Genomic DNA, 18,416 nt, shown 5'->3' with positions numbered 1-18,416 from the left:
ATGAGACTAGTCTAGGATGTATATTAGTGGATCTGATCACAGAGTTTATATTATTGAGGAGGTTTGACCTAGGGTCTGTATTTACATATCTAGGGGGTCTGACCTGGGTTGCACATTTTTTAAGGATGTGGAAAGAGTATTTGTTTTGGTCTGTACGTGTGTAGAGTCTTGCTTTAATTACAGTCCAAATTTTGTTTTCAGATTTTGGTCTGGGCTCTTGTATTACTTAAGGAGTCTGATCTAGGAGACTCCCCTGGGGTATGAATTTATTTAGATGATTTGACATCGGTATTTTTTTGATTGGTCTGTAGTTGTGTACAGGTTCTGTTTTATGGTCTTATGTTTTCAGAAATTGGTCAAGGGTCTATATTTACTTTGGATGTCTGAGCTGAAGTTTGTATTTATTTAGGGCTTAGGCGTCTATGGTTAGTGGCGCTATATCAGTGTGAGGGATACTGGTCTGGGGTCTGTCCTTTGTTTTCAGGAATTAGTCTTGCGGTCTGTATATATTTAGGGGGCTGGTCTGTGGCTTGTATAAGAAATGGTGCAACATTGCAATCATCATCATCATCACGAAGGCCTTATGCAATATTACATTTCATCTTCTAATACCCACATATGCATTTTATCCATTGACCTCTACACATCATGATCGGACTGTGGATACATGAATTTTGAATCACTTGTGGGAAATTCCCATTACCTTGCAGCTTACACGAACATAATTACCATTACCAATACATGTGGGTGTCCAGCAGTCTGGAAATAACGTGTCTGCAGGAGCTGTGGGAAAAACAAAGTCCGCTCCATCTGCAGTCAGGACTGACAAGTGACAGATTCCATCACAAGGGCGAGAGGGTAAAGAGGTTCAGTATAGTAATCAGGTGCTGCTGGTCACAACAGGGAAGAATGGGCAGAAGCCTGGACTATCTGAATCACTGATGCAAGTGTGAATGTGGGCAACCACAAGGAGGAAAAGCTGTGGAATTCAGAAAATCACAGGATAGATAGGCATATAACTAAACTGCAAATGACAAAAAACTAAATTCTCAAAACATCTGGACTTACTTAAGATGGAGTATGAACGCCATGCGCAGAACACTTACAGCCTTGGCTGCTATCAATGTCGTTATGAATGGTCATCTGAGGAATGTTCTGCCGCTTTGAATGAACTTGGGAAAATCATCAAGATCCACTGCTGGCAGCTCCCAATTACGTCCCAGATGTGCTCAATGGGAGTCAAGTCCGGAGATGCTCCAGGCTACAACAAAATCAATGTAATGCCGAGCTCTTGCTGTATTTGGAATGAATACTAGAGTGGTACATTATGCCACTGCTCACAATAATCCTGAGTGTAGGACTGGTGTGACGTTTCCCTGTGAAGGCCTCTTCATGGCATGGCCCACATGGTCTCCAGATGAAAACCTGAGGCTGAAATGGAGCAATGTAGGTTGGAATGAAGGTCTATGCACGTAAACGATGTGACCAGTTTGTATTTTGAACACAATGACAGCTGGAGATTTGTCTGGAGATCTCATGGGTAACATCATCAAGAAGACTTCACAGGGGTACCTTATACCAGGCCTACTCCCAAAATTATGGTAAGCGGTGGCATAAGAGAACAGTAGCAGGACACCTTTAGTCTTCATTTCAGATACACTAAAATCTCAGAGCTACACCGATTTGGTGGGTGGAACCAGTGATATGGCCATTTCTCCAAAGTGTCACATTTTTCAACACAACATAAGGTCGCATGTTTTTCGTACTTCTGTGAACAGCCTGGGTGGCCTAAATATGCCACAATGGCCCGCAGCCTTTCCAGACTTGTCTCCCATTGAGCACATCTGGGACATCATTGGTCCGAAATTGCAAAGGAAGCTGCCAGCAGCAGATCTTGATGATTTTCCAAAGTGTATTCAGCATGGCAGAACATTCATCAGATGGCCATTAATAACCTCAATGATAGCACAAAAGTAAGTGTGTGGATTTCTGCAGGTGACACTCATACTCCCTACTGAAAAAAAAATCAAGGTTTTGAAAATTTTGTTTCCATTTCTACATCATTTGCAGATCAGTAACACGTCTGTCCATCACAAGATTTCCAGAATTCCACAATTTTCTTTCTTTCTTTTCAATGTTGATGTGCGTATAATGAAAAAAATTGCAACCCTTAGGCTATGTGCCCACGTAGGGTTTAAGCGGTTTTGTCATGTTTTTCCACTGCGGAAACGCTTACAAAATGCATCCAATAATTTCAATCGCATTCCGAAATTTTTGTGCCAATTCTGCATTTTTTTCCACAGCGGAAACGCATCACGGAAAAAACGCAGCATGTTCATTAGTTTTGCGGAATTGCGGCGATTTCGCCACTATAGAATTGTATTTGGACACATGAAAAAAAAAAACACGCAAAAAAGACATGGAAAACGCGACAAATGCAAAAAAAAAAAAAAAGAAAGCGAGAAAAACGCTAGCGGATTTCCTGGCAAGGGTGTCCGGTTTTGGTGAGGAAAATTCTGCTTACATTCTGCAACGTGGGCACATAGCCTTAGGGTTAGGGGGTTAGATGTTATGTAGTCTCGACTCCCCCACACCTCCCCCTCGCTTTGTAGGGCCCAAAAACATGTGTGTTATTTAATCTCACACTCATGAGAAAAGCTCCAGATGATGTCAAGACAAAGGGATAATACATGTAAATGGTAGGAAGTGAATGTTAATGGGAAGCAGATGTAATGGGATTGTTTCACTTATATTATATAACCCATGTGCGAGTTACTGTAGCTCTAAAATAGATTCCAAGTGATTGGATCATAAAATAATTTATGTTACATGACATATGATAAAGTGTTGTCTTATTTCTGAAGAGCTCTGAGAACTGATTTATGCAGAGATAGTAATAGGAGATATCTGGGTACTGCCCTGCCAGGACCTTCCTCCTCAATAGCATCATCCCAGACCTTCTTGCTCTCCTTGCATTCTTTAATCTGCCGATTGATCAGTGAATGCACAATAGGTGGTCAAAAAGTCCCGCTGTAATTGGCAGGGTTTGGCCGACTTTGGCCTACTGTGTATGGCCACCAGAAATGTGTCTCTTTGTAAGTGTCCTGCTGGAAAAGCACTCACACTAACTGAGAGGGACATGAAAGAAAAGAGTTTTAAAAGGAGAAGCCACTGTAGCAATGAGCTGGTAAAACTAGTCTAGCAAACCATAAACATCAAGGGAGGTCATGTAGTTTGACGTCCAAGTACCATATTCCATGACAATAGTTTGGATAAGACTTCTCATGGTTAAGTCTGTGCCGTTAATCTCGCCACTTTAAGGGGACCTGGCATCTGGCTCCTGACTTCTAATTAAGCAAAAAAAAAAAAAACAGTTTACTGGTCTCTCTTTTTTAAGCCATGGGACCTCCATATTTTTAGCCCCCAAAAATGGAACTGGATCCTTGCAGCAGGCCTCAAGGCACAGGACCTAAAAGTTCTTCCAAAAGCTGATTTCCCACACAGTCCCTCTCAGACTCAGATATACCATACCCTGTCCAGCACCACCCAACCAGTCCCAGACTGGCGTCTCTTACAAACCCAGCACATTTTTTCGTAACTGACCCCTACCTGGCTGACAACGCGCTCAGCCATACCACTTTAGCAGCAACCGGAGCAGAAATCCATAAGCTGCCCTCATCCTTGGCTAGACTAACCCAGCCCCACAATGTATTGGTCAGCTCACCGTCTACTCTTTTCAGTCCTCTCTTAATGATGTAGGATGATAACTCTTACAAAGATCTCAAGGAAACTCACTGCGGGATTGCTTCCATAGATCTCTCTAGCCCGCCACTTTTACATACATCAACACCTGATCCCAACAATATGCTACAGGACTGCCCTTCATTTTGTATATAGCGCAAAAGACACTGACATTGAAGCCTTAACTAGCAGGTATTAACCACCTACTTTAACCTTCAATATCATCAAACGATATTAAGACTTGTTCATCTACAGCAAGCCCGAGGCATGATCCCAATCTTACACTGGACCTCCAGGAATAAAAAAAATGTGTTGTGTATATACACGGTAACCCTAGACCACCAGATATTAACTATATCACTATTACTCAAGACCACCAAATAATAAATAAGGGTTCTGTTTTACCCTAGACCATTAGGAAATAAGAAACCTTATTTCCACTATATCACCATGGAACAATAAGAGACCTTCTTTCTTACCTTAGACCACCAGGGGCTAAATAAAGAATCTTCTTTCTTACTCTAGACCACCTGGGAATAAATAAGGGATCATCTTTCTTTCACTAGACCATCAGGGAATAAATAAGGGAACTTCTTTCTTACCAGAGACTACCAGTAAATAAATAAGGGATTTTTTTTCTTACCACAGTCTACCAGAGAATAAGTAAGGGATCTTCTATGTTACCTTAGACCACCAGGGAATAAATAAAGGACCTTCTTTCTGCCATTAGACTACATTACTGTAGAATAAATAAGAGATCTCCTTTCTTCCTCCATATTGTCTTGGAATAAATAAGGGACATTTATTCTTGCATTAGACCACGAGGAAATAAATAAGGTACAGTACCTTCTTTCTTTTTCTACACCACCATGAAATAAACAAGGGACATTATTTCTTCCACTAAACCACCGGTGAATAACTATAGGGCCTTCTTTCTTCCATTAGACTACCAGGCAATAAATAAGAGACCTTCTATCTTCATCTACTCTACCATAGAATAAATAAGTGATCTTCTTTCTCCTATTAGACCACCAGGGAATAAATAAGGGATCTTCTTTGTTCCACTAGACCACCAAGGAAGACATAAGGTACCTTCTTTCTCACTGTACACCACTATGAAATAAACTAGGGACCTTATTTCCTAAACTAAACCACTAGTGAATAAATATGGGACTTTCTTTCTTCCATTAGACTTCCAGAGAATTAGTAATTGACCTTCTTTCTTTCATTAGACCACCAAGGAATAAATAAGGGACCTTCTTTAAAACTGTACTCCACCATGGAATAAAAAAATGGACCATATTTCCTAAACTAGATCACCATGAAATAAATGTGGGACCTTCTTTTTTTTCCATTAGACCACCAGAGAATAAACATGGGACCTTCTTTCCTAGACCATCAAAAGTAGTTATAATATATGCCTTCATACCCTTAGACCATTGTAGAAGTTTTAATTAGTATGAAATATTTTTTTCTTATTTTTTTGAGTCCAGTACACCCTAAATCCAAATATACTGGTAATTTTCTTGATTTTATACTTTCTAAAAAGAAATGTTCTTATGAGTGATAGAGACTAGTGATGAGCGAGTGTACTCGTTGCTCTGGTGACCTCCGAGTATTTACGACTGCTCGGAGATTTAGTTTTCATCTGGCAGCTGAATGATTTACAGCTATTAGCCAGGCTGAGTACATGTGGGGATTGCCTGGTTGCTAGGGAATCCCACATGTACTCAGGCTGGCTAGAAGCTGTAAATCTTTCAGCTGCCCAATGAAAATGAAATCTCCGAGCACATACAAATACTCGGAGGTCACCCGAGCAACGAGTACACTCGCTCATCACTAATAGAGACCAATACAGGGACAATACATGGAATTCCGATCTATATGCCTCCTACTGTGATAATATACTCAACGGGCTCTCACTGCTCTCCAGTAGAGAATAACATCATCTTAAACTGAGTTGATAATTGTAATCCTGTAATGACTAAGTAACCTGACTAATCCAACTCTTTGTTCCTCCAAATATAACTGCCAATAAGGGAAATTAGTTTCAACACATGTCAACGTGACCTGGATAAGAAGTATTTTGGCCTAGCTCCAAGTACCTACATGAGTGCCAGATTTGCTGTCACCGTTGTGGGTGGAATGCCAACTTCACCAAGTTAAACAATAAACAGCCTAAACCGTTTCCTAGAATTTCTCAATAGTACTTAAGAAGTTAAAGCTTAAAGAGAAATTTCCGTTTTATCACATATGTACATGTATGCAATAAGAAAGAAAGGCCACAAAACACTTCATGATTTTTTGGTAAACTTGACCCGAATCTTCTCACTTGCTATAAGTATTTAATTTTCTTTACCTGGTGGAAATACCTCTGTCCTCCTGAATCCAGCGTGGTCTTTCTTTTGGACCTGCTCCTCTCCCATTCCGAGATATGGCCTCTTCTTCCTGTTCTAGTCTTTTTGACCACGGAGTTTGGTCATTAAACCTACTTTGTAGGCGTCGCATTCAAATCCATGCCCACTTGGCTAATATGACTAGATTTATATACAAGGAAGAAGGAGTCATATCTCAGGAACAAAGAGGTGCAAGCAAGAAAGAAAACCAACGCCGGATTCAGAAGAACAGTGGTATTTTGAACGGATAAAAACAAAATTAGGGCAAGTGACACATCCTCTTTAAAGTACATCTCTTAAAGAAAATAAATACAATTTTTAGTTCCTTCCTGTTATATGTTTCTCAAAAGAGATTGATTCTCTTCTTAGTATATGCCATCAATATTTGATTGATTGGGATCTGACCTCCAGAACTCCATTCTTCAGTTTAACCCATTACATAGTTGTCAAATTTGCTCGAACTTTCAGAAACAATCTTGGATAATTTGGACATTCCTCAGGCTGGAAACAGGCAGATTTTATAAGGATTTCTGGGGGAGAAATTAAATTGTACCTATTCTGCCAAACTAGTATTAATTAAACTATGCCATTCATCATAGTATCAGCAGACCCCAGAAGGTTGGCCCACAAATATTTATGGCCAATCTTGTTGATATGTAGGAAGAAAAAGATTATGCTGGTGGATCATGAACAGTAGGAATTGTGCCATAGAGTGGATTATTTTTGCATATCACTATGGCACTCTTTTGTCAGATAGCGCCTGAGTATGCACCTATCCCAAATATTAAAAGTATGAGATGAAACTCACACAGACACAGGGAGAACATACAAACTCCTTGCAGATTTTGTCCATGTTGGGATTTGAACTAAGGACCCCAGTGCTGGAAAGCAACCACTGAGCCACTTCATTGCCCTTTTTTGATTTAATAAGGTCTTCAACTAATAATCTTTTCTTAAGCGCCTAGCTTCTAGCGATCAGCTGCAAAGTGCAAAAGTGTTAAATTTTCCTACAGCACCCCCGTAGGTGAAAAAAAGCATTACACAGTCCCTTTAATTTTAATGACTGATCATGTAAAGTAAAGCGTGCTGGGTGTTCCAGAGATAAAGACCCTTTAGTTATACAGAATTCATCATGAGGGTCATGAGGGAAATGTTATTTCTAAACCAGACACCTCCTATGTGACGTCTACTCTGTACGCCCATCCCTAGTCTGCCCAAGCAATAAAAAAAAAGAATTGCCAGCTCACAGCAAAATCAAGTTTAACACATGGAGCCCGGTACAACCTCAATGTAAATTGATTTATTGAAAAGGAAAGGTAAGTCCAGCGGTCCAGCTCAGCAAGGGCGTAAAAGTCTTCAATACTTTATTGGAAAAATAAAACTAGGTACATATCTACCGAGATCTGCAACACCAATGTAGTTCTGACTCGGTGTGTTCCCTTAATCATGGTGTTCCAGAGTCTGGGTATATGCACTTAAAGATCCACACCCGAGACCGGTGCATACTACCATACAAAAGGAGAAGGTCCCAAATAAAAGTTTCCCTGTCCCTCCGGACCAGAAAGCCACAGAAGGGGGCAGCTAGGAGAGAGACTGTTGTAGCAGCTCCAGTGGATGCACCTCAGTAGAACTGAAGCTCAGTCTAGTTCAGCTCCCTCCCAGATGGCCAAGGGTTTGCTGGAGGTAGCACAGCCTGATGGCCACATGAACCCCCATCACTCGGGACCATTCAGAAGGGAACGAATAAGGGTGCCGAACTCTGAAAAGTTCTAGTGATTACGACACACAGAGACAAATTAAATAGCAAAGGTATAGAGTGTAATAATGTCTTGACTTTAAGCTGGAACATTTTAAAGTACCCCCTCCTAGTCAGAAGGGATGTGTACTCGTCAGCCATGTCACCCTCCACAAGGAGAGACATTACCACTTACCGCCCCAGTCAGAGGCCTCTCATAAAGCCAAATCAGATCTCTTGCTTTGCACTGATGAGCGGCAATACCCTGAAACACGTGTCTGCAAATTGACAATCTGGTTTGGCTTTTATCTGTAGTCATATGACAATGCTCATTAAAGAGCCAATATTGATTTTTATTATTGCAATTTCCATTAGGTGGCAATAGGGTGTAAGTCAGGGCAATTTGCAAAAAAATCAAATAATTAATTGCCCTCACACTCTGTGAGTTCAGGGTCACCACAACTGGGAAACGTCTGCACCTCGGGCTCTCAAAATACCCAACCTCATGGCTTAGCTCCTGACGGCTGGGGTCACCTGCAGTTGGCCATTGGAGCTGTTCCTCACACAACCTGAAGCTTCCTCCAGTGTGTACGCATCCATTTGGCTCAGGCAGAGGTACAAGGACTCAGTTAAGGAATATTGAGCTATCACTTCCCCTGTCCATGATGCATAAACTCTAAAGTATTGTTTATTACTTATATGATAGGGTCAATCTGGGTCCCTCACCAATGTCACCTTGGCTCACGGATACTGACACGGGCTAGAGAATAATGAACAGGCCTAGAGATAACCCTTCACCACTGATGTAAATATCATCTATAAATAAGGTAATAAAATATGTCATAGATTGTGTTACAATAAACTCATTACTAATGTATTTCAGGTGACTATGACCTTATGAAGTATGCTGAGCATGCAATTAGCAGGTAGGATCATTATTCATGAGGATTTCCACTTGGCCATGTGTCACCACTGCAGAGATTGCAAAAAACCTTCCTGTAAAACTCAATAATCAACCTGGCACTCGCCATCTCCTGAAGCCAATTTCACATAGAGGATGCCACATAAAGAAAGGCTATGCCACTTGCCTTAAAAATCTATTTTTTTTACCTGCTGTAAATCTCGCTCTTCTCGTGGATCTGGTGTGGTTTTCCTTTTGTCCGTGCTCTTCTCCATTCCTGAAATATGGCCTCCTCTTTACTGCATATAAATCTACTCTTTTTAGTCAAGTGGGTGTAGTCCTCAACTCTCATTTATGGGAGTCTTCTTGAGGGTCATGCCCACTTGGTTAGGCCATATCTCAGGAATGGAGAAGAGAAGATCAAAATCACCAGATCTTTTTAGCCAAGTGGGTGAAGTTCTCAACTATTCTCTGTGGACGATGTCTTGAGGATCACGCCCACTTGGTTAAAAAGACTAGGTTCACATACAGAGAAGAGGGGGGACATATCTCTGGAAAGGAGAAATGCAGGAACGAAAGAAAAATAACGTCGGATTCAGGAGAACTGCGGCATTTACACAAGGGAAAAGATTAAATGTTTATAGCAAGTGATAGATCCTCTCTAAAGGGGTTTTCATAAAAATAGACCAGAGGGGCTACACTGTTGGGACCCTACAATCACTAGAATAAATGCAGTGGTGATTGATAATGTAGATTGATGTTTCATTCAAAGACTGATGGAAAAAGACATTGAATGATGCAAAAGGAGGCATGCTTAACTCTCGTTCCATTCTATCTCTATCATTGAGGAGGAAGAAGGTCTCAGGACCATTAAATTAAAGCCCCAATACACATTGGATTGACGTTGGATGAACATGCCAATATTATCGGGCTCAGCCAACAGTCTAATGTGAATGGGGGGCTTCACAACTCATTTGGTAGATGATGTTGGAGGAGACAGGGATCCGGCTTGTTTGATTTCGGCCTTCCGATCCTTTTGTTGTTTGTGAGATAAGTCACCGCCAGAGGAGTCTGGCAGCAGCTTTCTCATGGGGAACATAGGGGACAGATCTATGGAGGAATCAGAAGAGACAGCTGACTGCTGAAAGTTGAGCTGAACTATTGTTTAGCTTTTGACTACTATCTATTGTGTTTGGGGGGTTTTATTATGGTGGTCAGTGGGGGTCATAGCTTTACAGTTATCACGCATCCTAGGCGATAAATGTCTATTGTGGGAAATCCCTTTAATGACGAGTCTGCAAAGCCGAAGGTTGCGTCAAAGTTGCAGCACAGTGCACCCCTCGGCACTGCAGACGTGCAAGTCCCATTCATCAGGACAAGGGTCGAATTTGGCCGTGAGCTGCGTCACGTGATTCAATTCTATACGTATTCAATGAAAATGACAATAACGCTGAAAATTCACGAAATAAGACAAAGAGCAGACACATCGCACTTACTCGTCATCAGATATGTTGAGTCTGGAGATGAGATTTTGGCCGCTCGGTGCATAGTCCCAGGACTCCTCCACAATGCCGATATAATAGGTTCTTGTAAGCGATTGCCCCCGTCCAGACAAAGAGCTGAGAAGCAGCAGCGATACAATGGTCGCACAGTATAGAGAAGGCATTTGTGTCTCTGTCAGCAGCCAGACAGAATGAAAGGCTCCTAAGCTTTGCCTGCCAGCATAGCCAGGCTCTAAATAACACAAGACACTCCTCCTGGCTGCCAGAGGCCGAGCCTGGACACAGGAGAAATTGTGCAAGGAGGATTAGCAGAAGTGCCAGTCATGGGTTACTATAGTCACAGGGCTCACCTACCGAAAAATGAGCCGCAGCAATGTGGAGGATGAGGGCACACAATGCAGCACAAGCTTCTTGCAAAAAAAAACAGCAGCACAGATGTGATCATTTTTGGAATCGATTCCCGAGAGATAAAGTAGTTTTTCCGATTTCGCTGTATAATAAAAAGTTCTGTAACTTTTTAATACACTTCGGTCTCCATTCATTTGCTCTCTTTTTTTTGTTCTTTTAAATCCATTTCTTTATTGTATTGTTTTCCTGTTCTGCTGGCAGATTTGGCACCAAATTCATCAAAACGAGTGCCCGATATTCGCTGAAATTAAAGATGCTTATTTTTGGGCTTGTGCTTTTTTGATGCTTTTTACAGAAAAAATAGCTCTACCTTTTTGATAAGCTTTAAAATGTAATCAAATGATAAATATAAAAAAAATTTGATTGATTTGGGTTTTTAGTCAACATTTTGAAAAGACACGAATGAATAATTAGGCGAAAACCGTGTCCATAAGACTGAACCTGGAACAATAAGAGAAAAGCAAGTAAAGTTAACTTAAATAATGATTAATGCAGCAAAATATAATTCGCTAATATTATTAATCTTCAAAATAAAGTTGAATCGGCCGCTTGTGTTTCAAGAACTCTACTTTCAATAAATTGGGATTATTCCAATTCACTACTAATGGCTAAAAATATGTGTAAACTTATCTTTTTCTCATAATTAAGAGTTTGCTCTGATTGTATCTGGTCAATACAGTCCTCTGTGAGCTAAATATATAAGTAATACAAATTTGCAATAGTGTATCATCAGTGAGGGTAAATTGAAGGATCGCCTAGGGTGGATTGGATTGGAGAAAGTTTTCATTGGCTGTAAGCCATAATCATCGACATTAACAGAAATAAACACTTGAAATAGATCGCTCTGTGTATAATGACTCTATATAATATATGAGTTTCACTTTTTGTATTGAAGAAATGAAATAAATTAAACTTTTTGATGATATACTACTTTTGTGAGAAGCACCTGTAGGTAGGGTTGAGCGAAACGGGTCGTTCATTTTCATAAGTCGCCGACTTTTGGTAAAGTCGGCGTCTCATGAAACCCGACCCGATCCCTGTGTGGGGTCAGCCATGCGGTACGCGATCTTGGCGCCAAAGTCGCGTTTCGTATGACGCGTTTAGCGCCATTTTTTCGGCCAATGAAGGAGCGTGGGCAGAGTGATGACATAGGGGTGAGAGAGAGAGAGAGAGAGAGAGAGAGAGAGAGAGAAAAAAAAATATCCCCACTAAAGTGCATAGGGTTTCGTGTTCCGGCCGATCCTCGACTTTGCGCAGTAATCGGCCGATTTCGCCCGACTCGACTTTTCCAACAGTCGGGTTTCGCAAAACATGACTCGACCCTAAAAGAGTCAAGGTCGCTCAACCCTACCTGTAGGTACTAACCATGCAGGGTGCCCAAACTTTTGCATCAGACCATTTTCCTTTTTGTATTTTTTTTTTAATGGAAACAGATAAAAATATTTTTTTTTTACCTTAAAATACAAAGGAAATGTGTCTGACTTTCATCAGTGCTGGATATGCTTTACATCCAGATTTGGGTCATGTTTGTTACCATCCATTTTCGAGTATGAGTAAAATAAATGATGAGGGTTCTCAAGCTTCTCTGAGCTTTAGAGCTCAATCACACGTTCGATTTTTGCGTACGAGTCCTGTCCGTGATTCTTTGTGAGATCCATGGAAAATCGCGGATACATGTCTGATGTTGATCAAAATTGACAATGCAAGTCTATGGTTCCGTGAAAAAATTGGACCACTCTTTGATGTCATTTTCACGGACTATCAAAAGAAAGGAGAAGGTGGACATTTTTTAAATTTCTCCACGAACGTGAAAATCAGATGACACTCATAACACACTACGAACAAAGTTGGGTCAGAATAACCAGTCCGTTATTCTTGTACGTGGAAAAATCGAACGTGTGAATGAATGAACAGAGACTCTAGATGAAATGTCTAAGCAAAGATCCCAGATCATACCCCCAAACAATTCCATCCCTAGACCAGTCCCCCTAAATGCATAAAGAACCTAGATTAGACCCAATAAACACATACAGAAGCCCTAACCATATAAAAAAACCCACTGGATCTGACCCCCTAAATAAATATAGACACCCGATTAGATCTACTAAATAATTACAGAAACCAGACCAGTGCACTAAACAAATATAGACCATAAACCAGCCAACAATAAACAAATACAGACCCTATATCAGACTCCTTAAACCGCATATGTCAAACTCTGGCCCAAATGCAAAATTTGGCCCTCCAGGTGAGTATATTTGGCCCGCCATGCTACTTCACCCAACATTGCACTTACATTTGTATCGGCATCCTAGCAGTGATGTGGGAGGGAGTATCAGCTGACACTCCCTCTCCCATATTTCCCCCTTTGTGTCTGAAGCCTCAAAGCAGCAAACACGATGATGTAATTACAATGTACCCACTGTACCGAGATGTGCAGAGGATCTGAAGACAACATGAAGAAACCGGAGCAGTAGAGGAATGGGTAGAAGTGAGTAATGTATTTATATATTTTAAGGTGGGGCCTATTATATTTTATTGAGTGCAATGTGGGGCCATTATACTATATGGAGCACTATGTGGGATGCATTTACTGTACAGAGGACTATGCGGTGCCCATTATACTGTATGGAGCACTGTGGTACCCATTATACTGTAATTAACACTGTGTGGTGCCCATAATACTGTATGGAGCACTATCTGGTGCCCATAATACTGTATGGAGCACTATGTGGAGCCATTATACTGTATGAAGCACTATGTGATGAACATTATACTGTATGGAGCAATATGTGGAGGGTCATTAGACTGTGTGGAGCACTATATGGGACCATTATACTGCAAAAGAGCACTATGTGGAGCAATTATACTGTATGACACTATGTGGGACCATTATACTGTATGGAGCACTCTTTGGGGTCATTTATATGGGGGAATATTGCTGTGTGTGTGGAGCTATATGTGGGGCATTTATACTGTATGGAAGGCAATGCAGGGCCCAGTTATACTGTATGGAGCACTATGTGGGGCCCATTGTACTGTATGAAGTACTTTTTGTGGCCATTTAACTGTATGTAGGACTATGTGGGACCATTATACTGTATGGAGGGCAATGCAGGACCTATTGTACTGTATGGAGGGCTGTGTAGGGATTACAGTTGGAGAATAATACTGTGATAGGGTCACCATTCTTTGTAGTGGATATTGAGGGAGGGGGGTATTCTGGATAAATTCACTGTGGGGGTATCTTACTGTTTTTGGGGACACTTGTTTGCATCATATTTTATTATCTGTATTATTTGAGGGGGTTTTTATACCTTTTTATTACATATTTAAATTAGACCATTGGGACATATGGTTTTACTGCTCTTACATAGCAAATTAGATTATTCCAATATTTCATTCTCAGATCTATTGATTAAAATGTACTTTGTTCGTGGGACAACTCTTTTTACTTTGTTTCCAAATGAAAAAGTTTATAGTTATATTTGATAAGCAAAATCATCCTCAAATGTACACACTCTCTTAATAAATATCAAGACTGTCCCGTAACTATGTCCAAACTTTTAATTTGGACCCCCTGTGAATTTGAGTTTGACATCCCTGCCTAAACAAATGCAAAGTCCCAAATCAGCCCCCAAATACAGAACCAAACTCTGAAACAAGTAAAGACCACAGACATCTCCTTTAACGAATTCAGAGTGAAATCCGTCCCTCTAATGAAGTATTGGCCTAGACTCCCCTAAATAACTTCTATGTATTAGGTGTCTGTACACTGGGTATATATATATATATATATATATATATATATATATATATATATATATATATATATATATATATATATATATATTGTGTATACCAGGTATCGACATAATTGGTGTCTATGTATGGGGGTCTATGTATGGTATATCTACAGTGGGTATTTACATACCAGGTATCTATAGTGAGTATGTACACATGAAATGTCTATGTATGGGGTGTATATGTCTAGTATCTATATATTTGGTCTCTCTGTATGGTGGTCTAATTATGTGGGATCTATATTGTGTATTTACATATTGGCTGTCTACTGTATGTATGGGGAGTCTATGTATGGGTGTGTATATTTGATATTTACATGTGGGGTGTCTGTATTGCGTATTTACACATCGGGTGTATATGTTGGGTATCTGCATATTTGGGGTCAATGTTTATGTATAGGATGTCTATGTGTGGGGCATCTACACTCACTGGCCACTTTATTAGGTACACCTGTCCAACTTCTTGTTAACACTTAATTTCTAATCAGCCAATCACATGGCGGCAACTCAGTGCATTTAGGCATGTAGACATGGTCAAGACAATCTCCTGCAGTTCAAACCGAGCATCAGTATGGGGAAGAAAGGTGATTTGAGTGCCTTTGAACGTGGCATGGTTGTTGGTGCCAGAAGGGCTGGTCTGAGTATTTCAGAAACTGCTGATCTACTGGGATTTTCACACACAACCATCTCTAGGGTTTACAGAGAATGGTCCGAAAAAGAAAAAAAATCCAGTGAGCGGCAGTTCTGTGGGCGGAAATGCCTTGTTGATGCCAGAGGTCAGAGGAGAATGGGCAGACTGGTTCGAGCTGATAGAAAGGCAACAGTGACTCAAATCGCCACCCGTTACAACCAAGGTAGGCCTAAGAGCATCTCTGAACGCACAGTGCGTCGAACTTTGAGGCAGATGGGCTACAGCAGCAGAAGACCACACCGGGTACCACTCCTTTCAGCTAAGAACAGGAAACTGAGGCTACAATTTGTACAAGCTCATCGAAATTGGACAGTAGAAGATTGGAAAAACGTTGCTTGGTCTGATGAGTCTCGATTTCTGCTGCGACATTCGGATGGTAGGGTCAGAATTTGGCGTAAACAACATGAAAGCATGGATCCATCCTGCCTTGTATGGAGCATCTTTGGGATGTGCAGCCGACAAATCTGCGGCAACTGTGTAATGCCATCATGCCAATATGGACCAAAATCTCTGAGGAATGCTTCCAGCACCTTGTTGAATCTATGCCACGAAGAATTGAGGCAGTTCTGAAGGCAAAAGGGGGTCCAACCCGTTACTAGCATGGTGTACCTAATAAAGTGGCCGGTGAGTGTATATTGGGTATTAAAATATTGCGAGTCTATGTATGGGGTATTTATATTGGATATTTACATATGGGGTGTCTGTTTTGGTTATTTACACATCAGGTGTCTATATATCTACGTGTTTTTGTATGGGGGAGGTCTAGGTATTGGATGTCTATATATAGGACGTCTATGTATCGGGTGTCTATGTATCGGGTGTCTATGTATCGGGTGTCTATGTATCGGGTGTCTATGTATCGGGTGTCTATGTATTCATTGTCTATGTATCGGGTGTCTATGTATTCATTGTCTATGTATCGGGTGTCTATGTACTCATTGTCTATGTATCGGGTGTCTAGCATTGTGTGTGTCTGTGTCAGGTGTCTGTATTGTGTGACAATGTATCAGGTGTCTATGTATTGGATATATGGTGTTTTTGTATGGGGAGGTCTAGGTACCATGTGTCTATGTATCGTTGTCTGTATCAGGTGTCTATGTATAAGGTGTCTGTAACATCCCTGTCAGCATCACTGCATGGCTTCCCATCTCCCATCTTACTCACCACTCCGGGCAATGCTGTGAGCTCTGACCTCTGCCGGTATCTTTCTGTGGGCCCCATGTCCTTGCTTGCTGCATGCTTCCTGGCTGTATGCTTAGGGCAGCGGCCCCGGCACTTCCTAATTCTTATAGATACTGTGTGCACACTCCTAATATGTCTCCAGCCTATTGCTAAGAGGCATTAGGTACTTAAGGCATCTCCACTGTTATGATCCCAGTGGCTGAGGATCACTAGAAATACTAGCTAAGTTACTGATCATAGAACAAGCTCTAGGGAGGTGGTAACTGGACTGACCGCAATCCTGATCCTATCCAAACACACTAAAGGTAGCCGGTGAACGTGCCTAAAATCCTGGACATCTCGACGCAGCCTGAGAAACTAACTACCCCTAGAGAGAAAGCAAGACCTCACTTGCCTCAAGAGAAATCACCCCAAAGATATAGGAAGCCCCCAACAAATAATAACAGTGAGGTAAGGGGAAAACAAGTACGTAGAAATGAAAACAGATTCAGCAAATGAGGCCCGCTAAAACTAGATAGCAGAAGATAGATAGTGAACTGTGCGGTCAGCAGAAAACCCTACAAAATACCACGCTGAGAATTCAAGAACCCCCACACCAACTAACGGTGTGGGGGGAGAAACTCAGCCCCCTAGAGCTACCAGCAAGCAAGAAAATCACATATTAGCAAGTTGGACAAGAAACATATTGAACACTGATGATCAAAAAATGAACAAACGGAAACTTAGCTTCTCTTGAAAAGACTGGTAGCAAGGTAGTCAGAAGGAATCAGAATAGCACTGAATACATTGGCAACAGGCATCAACTGAGAGTCCAAGTGAGCTTAAATAGGAAACCAGCCCACATATAACGAGACAGCTGATGCCAGTCACAAACCTGCAGAAAGACAGCACTCAAACAGTACCACTTGTGACCACAAGAGGGAGCCCAGAAATAGAGTTCACAACAGTACCCCCCCTTGAGGAGGGGTCACCGAACCCTCATCAAGACCCCCAGGGCGATCAGGATGAGCAGCATGGAAGGCACGAACCAAATCGGCCGCATGAACATCAGAGGCGACAACCCAGGAATTATCCTCCTGACCATAGCCCTTCCACTTAACCAAATACTGAAGCCTCCATCTGGAAATACGAGAATCCAAGATCTTCTCCACCACGTACTCCAATTCGCCCTCAACCAGCACCGGAGCAGGAGGCTCAACAGAAGGAACCACAGGCACCACATACCTCCGCAACAAAGACCTATGGAACACATTATGAATGGCAAACGATGCTGGGAGGTCCAAACGAAAAGACACCGGGTTAAGGATTTCCAAAATCTTATAAGGACCGATGAAGCGAGGCTTGAATTTAGGAGAGGAAACCTTCATAGGAACATACCGAGAAGACAGCCATACCAAATCCCCAACACAAAGTCGGGGACCAACACAGCGACGGCGGTTGGCAAAGCGCTGAGCCTTCTCCTATGACAACTTCAAATTGTCCACCACATGGTTCCAAATCTGCTGCAACCTATCCACCACAGAATCCACCCCAGGACAGTCAGAAGGCTCAACCTGACCCGAGGAAAAACGAGGATGAAAACCAGAATTGCAGAAAAAAGGCAAAACCAAAGTGGCAGAACTAGCCCGATTATTAAGGGCAAACTCGGCCAATGGCAAAAAAGTCACCCAATCATCCTGATCAGCAGAAACAAAACATCTTAAATAAGATTCCAACGTCTGATTAGTTCGCTCGGTTTGACCATTCGTCTGAGGATGGAAGGCCGACGAAAAAGACAAATCAATGCCCATCTTAGCACAAAAAATCCGCCAAAATCTGGACACAAACTGGGATCCTCTGTCAGACACAATATTTTCAGGGATGCCGTGCAAGCAAACCACATTCTGAAAAAATAAAGGAACCAAATCGGAGGAGGAAGGCAACTTAGGCAAGGGCACCAAATGGACCATTTTGGAAAAACGATCACACACCACCCAGATGACAGACATTCTCTGAGATACTGGAAGATCTGAAATAAAATCCATGGAAATGTGCGTCCAAGTCCTCTTCGGGACAGG

At 41.6% G+C, this 18,416-nt stretch overlaps 1 protein-coding gene across 1 annotated transcript in view; it reads right to left on the bottom strand.

The window, feature by feature from the left end:
• Positions 1-10,670, bottom strand: part of HEPHL1 (hephaestin like 1) — a 60,488-nt gene extending 49,818 nt beyond the window's left edge. The window contains exon 1 of the mRNA XM_077298434.1: positions 10,270-10,670. Coding sequence (XP_077154549.1) covers positions 10,270-10,439 — 170 coding nt within the window. The 5' untranslated portion in view covers positions 10,440-10,670. The remainder of the gene's footprint in view (positions 1-10,269) is intronic.
• Positions 10,671-18,416: the final 7,746 nt, after the last annotated feature.

The sequence above is a fragment of the Ranitomeya variabilis genome, chromosome 3 (genome assembly GCF_051348905.1).
Source record: "Ranitomeya variabilis isolate aRanVar5 chromosome 3, aRanVar5.hap1, whole genome shotgun sequence".
NCBI lineage: Eukaryota > Metazoa > Chordata > Amphibia > Anura > Dendrobatidae > Ranitomeya > Ranitomeya variabilis.
Note: the sequence above shows the minus strand (reverse complement) of the source record. Positions and strands in the feature narration are given on the sequence as shown.